At 49.9% G+C, this 8,093-nt stretch overlaps 1 protein-coding gene across 2 annotated transcripts; it reads left to right on the top strand.

Annotated features, from left to right (window-relative positions):
• The first annotated feature begins 806 nt into the window (after nt 1–806).
• Nucleotides 807–5,627, top strand: LOC109786118 (acidic leucine-rich nuclear phosphoprotein 32-related protein 1). Of its 2 annotated transcripts, XR_002238258.4 has the most exons (3): nt 807–2,139; nt 3,308–3,657; nt 5,194–5,627. XR_002238258.4 is itself a non-coding variant. In XM_020344694.4 (2 exons), the coding sequence occupies exons 1-2, from the start codon at nt 964–966 to the stop codon at nt 3,566–3,568; spliced, it is 1,437 nt and encodes a 478-aa protein (XP_020200283.1). In that variant the 5' UTR covers nt 807–963; the 3' UTR covers nt 3,569–3,875. The 2 variants fall into 2 exon arrangements, 1 of the variants encoding a protein (XP_020200283.1); XM_020344694.4 differs by lacking the exon at nt 5,194–5,627 and having other exon boundaries at nt 3,308–3,875.
• The last annotated feature ends 2,466 nt before the right edge of the window (nt 5,628–8,093 follow it).

Here is an 8,093-nt window from a genome sequence, read left to right as displayed (position 1 = left end):
TTGTATCTTTGGTTATGTGATCAATAAAGCTGATGTTCTAAAAAAAAGCTATACCTAGCTAAAAAGTGTGCCAGCTTATTAGCTTCCCGCGGGCAATGCCGAAAGGAAACAGAAGGGATTCCATGCGCTAATTCAAAGCAGTCCACTAGAATGGGCGTGTAAGGACTCCAGATTTCATTGCCACTTTTGAAAGCATCCACTAGTTCCAGGCAATCAGATTCCACTGTTACTCTGGAACATCCTCTTTCAAAGAGCATCTTCAGACCCCGTTTTACTGCAAGCGCCTCTGCTATTAACCTCAAACAGACGCGGCCAGACCATCCCGGACCTTCTCGTGGCAAACAACACGGGTCGAAATCAAACGCGTGCAAGGGCAAGGGTAGGCACCACGAAACCAATACGTGAACTTCCGCCGATCCGACGGCCCGCAACCGCCACCTCTCAATCAGACGGCCTGTACCCGCTAACCCAAAGCAGAACAACGCCCATAGACTTCAACCCCGGGCCCACACGTCTACTCCCAACCTGTCAGCGACCTACCCACATAGAGCCAAAGGTAGTCACACGGCACCGCGTGCATAATTAACCAATAATATCTCGCCCTTAAGAGAAAACGATTTTTGAAAACCAGAAAAAGATGCTCTCCGCATCAGCCAAGCCCACCACGCCTCTCCGCTCCCCCGCTCCTCTCAAAGGAAGCACACGCCCCTGGGATGGCGCCACGTCAGCGATCCGCGCCGCGCGATCCGAGCGCCCCCATTGGCCGCCCATATAAGCCCCGCCCGCCGTCCCTGCGCCGAGTCCACAGCGCGACGCGTGAGCCGCCCCCTTCTTCCTCCAATGGCGAGGTAAACACCCCTCCCACGTATAAATCACTGTATTTCAAATAGCCTCCCCAACCAAAACACCCCCGATTTTTTTATTTATTTGATTTCGGGAAGGGGAGGGGGGAGAGATAGAGAGATGGACGAGGCGTGGGAGAGGGCGGTGGAGGCGGCGCTCCACACCGCCGGCGAGGGGAGCTCGTCGCCGGCGAGGAGCCTGACCCTCGACGGCGCCGTCAAGTGCATGCACGGGCGCTTGCCGGCGCCGGAGATACTGGAGCGCCACCAGAGCCTGGAGCACCTCTCGATCGCCGGCGTCGGGGTCGCGTCGCTCGCGGGGTTCCCCCGCCTGCGGAACCTCACGCGCCTGACGCTCTCCGACAACCGCATCGCCGGCGGCCTCGAGCACCTCGTCGAGGCGGGGCTCGGGTCGCTGCGCGACCTCGACCTCAGCAACAATCGCATCCAAGATGTGGACGACCTCGCGCCGCTCGCCCGCCTCCGCCTCGTCTCGCTCGACCTCTACGAGTGCCCCGTCACGCGGGTCAAGGACTACAGATCCAGGGTGTTCGGGTTGATCCGGACTCTCAAGTACCTCGACAAGATGGACGCCGACGAGAACGAGCGCCCGGAGTCGGACGACGACGACGACGACGGGGACGGCGAAGGTGATGGCGAGGAAGAAGATGATGATGACGACGACGATGACGAGGATCCTGGAAGCGGCGAGGTGGCAAACGGGGGCGCCTCGCACTCGCGAGGTAGCGTCGCACCGCGCCCGGTGGAGGTGAATGGGGTGATCGATGTGGATGAGGATGAGAGCGAGGCCGACGAGGTCGTGCCCAATGGGGGAGCCGAGCACCACCACAGGGCCAACGGGTTCAGGGTTGCAGCGGTTGGGGTAGCCCCTGATGAGGATGATGAAGACGTGGAGGATGACGACGACGATGCAGACGAAGAGTATGAGGAGGAGGAGGATTTGGGAGAGGAGATCGATGAGGAGGGTGATGAAGATGACACTGTTGTCGAGGTACTTGACGTGCCCAGTAGTGATGATGAGGAGGATGGCATCGATGAGGATGATGATGATGAGGAGGAGGTTGAGGATGATGGTGATGGTGAGGAGGCTGAGCCAGAGAGTAGTGGGAGGGTTGCTATGGGGGTGGGGGGCGTTGGAGAAGAGATCGATGGACATGAGCAAGGTGAAGGTGATGATGAGGATGAGAATGGTGAGATTGGAGAGGAAGACGAGGAAAGATTGGAGGATAGTAGGGTTTATGAGGAGGACAACGATGATGACGATGCTGATGATGAGGTATAACAATTTCCGCTAGCCTTTGAAGTGCTTTACCTTATTGCAATTTCTGCATGTTCAGTTTGTGGGCGATTGTTCTAGTCATATTGTTTAGGAAGATAACTATTGACCACCCTTCTATATTGCAGGTATATTTCAACTGTGGCTAGTTTTTCAGTCACTATATTTACCAGTTCATGCATTAGTTATGTGTGCTTGTTAAGTTTGCTGATTATGTGGGCAACACATAGTTTTGGGACTACCAAAGTAGAGTCCATCATATGTCAGATCCCCACTCGTAGTCTCGTTTCTTTTTGTGGTAGGTTAGGTGAACACCTTGTGTATAAAGTATATTGTGGAAAAGTTATTTTAACTAAATTTGCTCATATGGAGATTTAAGGCGATCATGCTCCCAAGATATTGCTTGAATATGTTTGTTAACATATTATGTGATGTGAAAGCTCTGTACCCTCGAAATGACCAGGAGTGTGTCAAAATGATTATGACAGACCTTGTAGTTAGAAGCTTGGGGATTCTGATTTCTTCATCTTTTTGGAAGTAGATTAGTTCCTCATGTTGTTGACCTAAAACTTTACATATTCGAATGTTAAAATTAGTTACTGTCTAGCTTGTGCTTCTAATATATTTGTTACAATTTGGGAATAATCGAAGATTTGGATATATCGTTATGCATGTCGTTCCCTATGTTCCTAGGACCTAATATCATATCCATCTACCTGTACATCATATCTGGCTTAGTTCTTGACATTTTAGTGCTTCTAGTACATCATGTATTTATTTGTGGGCTTAGACAGATATATGACCCGATGCATGTTTTAGGAAGATGGAATCCTCCTCATATTTGTTTCTTGTACAATTTTCCCTTGAAAAATAGCTTCGGTAATGGCCACTATATTGTTTATTCGGTGGCATATTTTCTGTCATTTTATTTGTATTAATCATGCACTCTTTTGCATCGGTTATATGCTAATTTGTTTCTTTTACTACTAAGTGATGTTATGCTGTTATCTTCAGATTTATATCTCAACACATTGTTTATTTGTTTTGTTCTTGTTATGCTGTTGATTTAGTTACCAATTAACTGATTTTGTCTGCTAGAAGATTAGTTACCTTTAGCATGTCATGAACTTAAGCATTGTTTAAGCCTGTTGGTTTTTCATTTGCTCAGGATGAAGACACAGAATATCTTGTTCAACCAATTGTGACGCCCCAAGCCATGGCTGTTGGAAGTCCAGGGGACTTTGATATCGCTGACCCGGATGATGTCGATGAAGACAGAGATGAGGTCGATGATGATGACGACGAGGGTGGCAAAGACCAGCCGTCGTCCTCGCAGGGTATCAAGCGGAAGAGGGATGATGACCCATCAGGCAGCGGCAGCGACGATGAGGATGATGATACTGATGACCGGCCGTTCAAGCACCAGTGACCATTGTACATGGATCATCCCCTTCCTCACCCCTTCTCAGGTAGAAAGAAGTAACCAGGAGCAGCAGCATCAGCAGCAAAACAGAAATGGTGGGTTTCCCCCTGTTTTCCTTAGCCGTTTTTCTTGTAAAGACTTTGGTTTGGGGAGGGCTTCACCCTCCTTTTTAAACAGCAGATTTTAGGAGGGAAAATGGAGTTGTAGTCAGTGAACCAGCTTCCCTCTTTGCCTGCACCCTTGCTGAGTTTTCCCTCCATAATTTGAAATGGTAGTTACAACACCCCAGGTGGCTTCCCTCCTTCCTTCGAAATTCCTGTTGCATTGCCAGTATTGTCAGGTTTCCCTCCAAGAGAAAGCCCGGGAACTGCCCCCCTTTGAAATGCCCCCTAGTAGCCGTTGCCTGCATTTGAAAATCTTAATACTTTGCCCTGGTTGAACTGTCTGTCTGTGCTGTGTGCTTCTTACTGATGATGACTGGCTGCTGGCTCTGCCTGCCGGCGGCTCTGCGCGGGCGCTACCTGCTTTGAGATAGGTGAAATGGCTGTGGTTGCAGCGATGGCTCCTCCCTCCTATAGCAAATGGGCTTTGGAGTTATTTAGCAATTTTTGGCTACTGAGGCATTGCCTTGCGCTGCTGTGTCTCTGGTTCACGGTGGTGTGCTCCTTGCCGGTCAACCAACGAGGCCCGAGCTGCGTCCCTCTGCCAGGTGGGTCCCCTTCCGTGGCTAGCTTTGGCCTCGGGGGCCCGTGATTTTTCGTTGAGAGTAAAAGGAGGAGGCCGCGGTGGGTGGGTGGGTGAGGATGCGATGCGATGCGATGGCGGAGTACAGCTGCTGCCTTTCGCTTTTCTTTTTTGGCAAGTTGCGCCGCGCAGCGCGAGTGGTGGGTGGGGTAACGCGACCGGTGGTGGCGCGAGCCGTGATGGCCTGGCGCGCCGTGGCGTGAGGCGCGGGTGGAGCGCGCTGCCTGTCGGTGAGCGGCTCGAGGAGGAGAGAAGATCCGAGCGGATTTGGGTGGATGCCGTCCTTGGATGCTTCCCGTTTCTAGGGCGACCCTGCTGCTTTCTTTGGCCGATGGGGATATTACGCCCCTGCCCCTGCCCTGAGTGCTCTCTGGCCCATCCGTATTGAATATCCGGCTCCCCGAGTTTGACGCGTCTCTGCGCTGCGCTGAAATTAAAATGGGAGGAGAAGAACGGCACGCCTCCCTCTGCGGTCGCTGGGTCCACGCTGCGTGCTGGTCCCGCATGTCAGTCGCTCACGGTGCGTCTGCCGTGTGCGTTTTGCTGGTTGGCGTTTCGCTTCCGAGATCTATGCGCCGCCGAACGGTGCTGGGTTAGGTTAACTAGAGTGCATATTTTCTTCCTGCTGGAGTATTCAGCGGGGCCCGTCTGGACTGAAAGCTGTACGCGAGTGGAAGGATCAGGTTCAAGGTAGCTGGAAATTCTATATGTGGATAGTAATAATGGTTGATTAATGGTTATTATTGGGAGTAATTAACTTGGGCCAGCAGCATGCCTTGCTCCGCGCTCTGCGCCGCGGTGGACCCGGTCCATACCGCGTTGTGCCGCTGCGTCTTGTGGCCCACCGTGTTTCTAGGCTCTTCTGACTGTGTGGTCCGTGTCTACAGATCCCTGCGCGCAACGGCCGCGATAAGGAAGGAGGGGACAGCCAGGACAGGCAGGCGACCACGCGATGCCCGTGAGCCGTGTGGTCGTTCGTGGTGGGGAGCTGCAGGATCGGACGGCACGGAATGGAAAGCGGTTGTGTGCGCTTGCCTCGCTTGAGCTGCGGCGTGGAGCGGGCCCACGGGCCACCGAGTTTTGCGCGGGTCTCGTCCGCGTACGTGGGCCGGGCCTAGAGGCTAGAGGCCGCACCACGTTGGGACTTGGGAAGTCAAAGTAGTTTGGCCGGGCTTTCTCAAAAAAAAAAGAAGAAGAAGAGAAGTACTCCCTCCGTTCCTACTACTCCGTATGTAGTATTTTAAGACATTTCACATGAACAACTAACATATGATGTATGTAGACATATTTTAAAGTGTAGATTCACTCATTTTGCTCCGTATGTAGTCACTTGTTGGAATCTCTAGAAAGACTTATATTTGGGAACGGAGGGAGTAGTTTGGCCGGGTTGCGGGTGCGGGACCCTGGCGCCACGGTGAAAGTGGAAGAGGAGAGAGCAATGGGAAACCACTTGATGTTGTGCCGTGCAAAACTGTAGCTACGTCCTCCGGGCATCTCGGCTACAACTACATCATTTTTTCCTTTTCGCAGTTCACCGGGAGCAATATATGCTGGGTTATAGCTAGTAGTTTCTATAAAGATATTTTCAAATTAGAGAATGGGGAGGGGTTTCATCTAAATCCATGTTTTTTCTCTGATGATGAAAAGGTAAAAAATGCTGGATCAGGAAGGTTGTTCTTTCCCCTTTAAGTATTTGGGGACACCATTAGGGCCTGGTGCACCATCAAGATAAGACTCAAAGACAGCCTTCTTGACCTCCTCTTCAGAGGCTCATCCCCATCAATATGGATGGGAATGTTTTTGGACAATTTATAGAGGTACTAGGTTTTGGAGGTTCTTTCCCCATTAAGTATTTGGGGATTCCCCTTCACTATGACAAGCTGAGAAGAGAAGACATCCAACCTCTAATTGATAAGATTATGAAAAGAATTGCTGGATGGAGGGGGGAAGCTGCTCTCTTACAAAGGCAGGCTGATCCTCATCCAAGCATGCCTAGCTAGTATACCCATCTACCTATTATCCTTTTTCAAATTTCCTAAGTGGGCCATTGACCTGATCAACTCCTAAATGTCAAACTGTTTGTGGAATGATTTTGAAGGTCACAGGAAGCTCCACCTAGCCAACTGAAAAATGGTCTGCATGAAAAAAGAGTTTGGTGGTCTGGGGATCCCAAACCTCCAAGATGTAAACCTCCGCCTCCAAGGATCATGGGTGAAAGGATACTATGAGGGGGAGGGAAAACCTTGGAAAGAGATAGTGGACCAGAAGTATTTGAGAGGGAGAATCAATTTATTTGCTCCCAACCACAACATGAATGTTTCTAGGTTTTGGAAAGGAATTAGATCCATCGTCCAAGCCTTGAAATTTGGGTATAGATGGAAGGTGGGCATGGGAGAGCAAATCAGGTTCTGGGAAGATACCTAGTTTGGCACCTCCCCACTAGCAGTACAATTTTGGTCTGTTTACACAGTTTGTAATTAACAGACTAAAATGATTAGAGAAGTGTGGGATGGAGAAACCCTTATGCTTACTTTCAGAAGGAATTTTGATGACAAGCTGATGGAACAATGGTACCAAATTGTGGAAATTGCCAAAGTGAAAGTGCCACTAATCCCTGGGTGGTTTTGGTAATGCTTAACAACATATAGCTCATTGAACTAATACTCTTTCAAGATGATTATTTCAGAAAGTTCAATGATTGGCATGGCATGGACTAGAGATGTGGACCCCTCAAAATGCTAAGGACACATATTGGCAAAAGCTCATGACTCTACATTTTCCTTTTAGTGATCCAAGATCACATTGAGTCCATAGAAAAAGCCAATACTATTAAAAGGGGATGAGGTGTTGCTTAATGGTTTACTTGCTCAAAATGCTTAGTGATATGCTCCAAAAGCCCTCAACCACTTTATCAATTCCACATATGTCCTAAATCTAAAGTCAAACTCGGCCCCACCGATTTGATCTATCTGGCGCCACCGAGTTCATTTGACATAGCCTTAGCCAGAAACCCAATCAGTTCGGTCTCACCGATAGGGATCTTGGTCTCATCGAGATGGGATTGCAAACTCTCTGTTTCCCTTCGTAACGTTTCGGTCTAACCGAAATGAGCGATCGGTCCCACCGAGTTTGCAATGCAAACTCTCTGCTTCCTCTTCGTAACGTTTCGGTCTCACCGAAATGAGCGATTGGTCCCACCGAGTTTGCCTGACCAACTCTCTATTTGCCTATTACTGAAATCGGTCTCACCGAGATCAAGTTATGCCCTAACCCTAGCACATCGGTCCCACCGAGTTGATCATGTCGGTCCCACTGAAAAGCCTAACGTTCACATTTTGAACTGAATCGGTCTGACCGAGTTTCACTATTCGGTCCCACCGAGTTTGGTCGATTGTGTGTAACAGTTAGATTTTGTGTGAAGGCTATATATACCCCTCCACCCTTCCTCCATTCAGGGAGAGAGCAATCAGAATGTTCCTACACTTCTAACATTCATTTTTTGAGAGAGAACCACCTACTCATGTGTTGAGACCAAGATATTTCAATCCAACCCGTCGGATTCAGGGTTCCACAGACCCTTGAGAGGTTCGAACTCTGGGGTGCACACGAAGAACACTCTCTCCCCAGTCTGCCCGCTCATCGATCCCACGGCCTAGCTCGACGAACCCAAAGAACAAGAGACATAGGGATTTATCCTAGTTCGGGCCACCTTGCGGTGTAATACCCTACTCCAGCTTTGTGGTGGATTTCCTCGAGGGGCTGAGGATGAACTAATACAGTGGTGGAA

The sequence above is a fragment of the Aegilops tauschii genome, chromosome 2, assembly GCF_002575655.3.
Source record: "Aegilops tauschii subsp. strangulata cultivar AL8/78 chromosome 2, Aet v6.0, whole genome shotgun sequence".
NCBI lineage: Eukaryota > Viridiplantae > Streptophyta > Magnoliopsida > Poales > Poaceae > Aegilops > Aegilops tauschii.
Note: the sequence above shows the minus strand (reverse complement) of the source record. Positions and strands in the feature narration are given on the sequence as shown.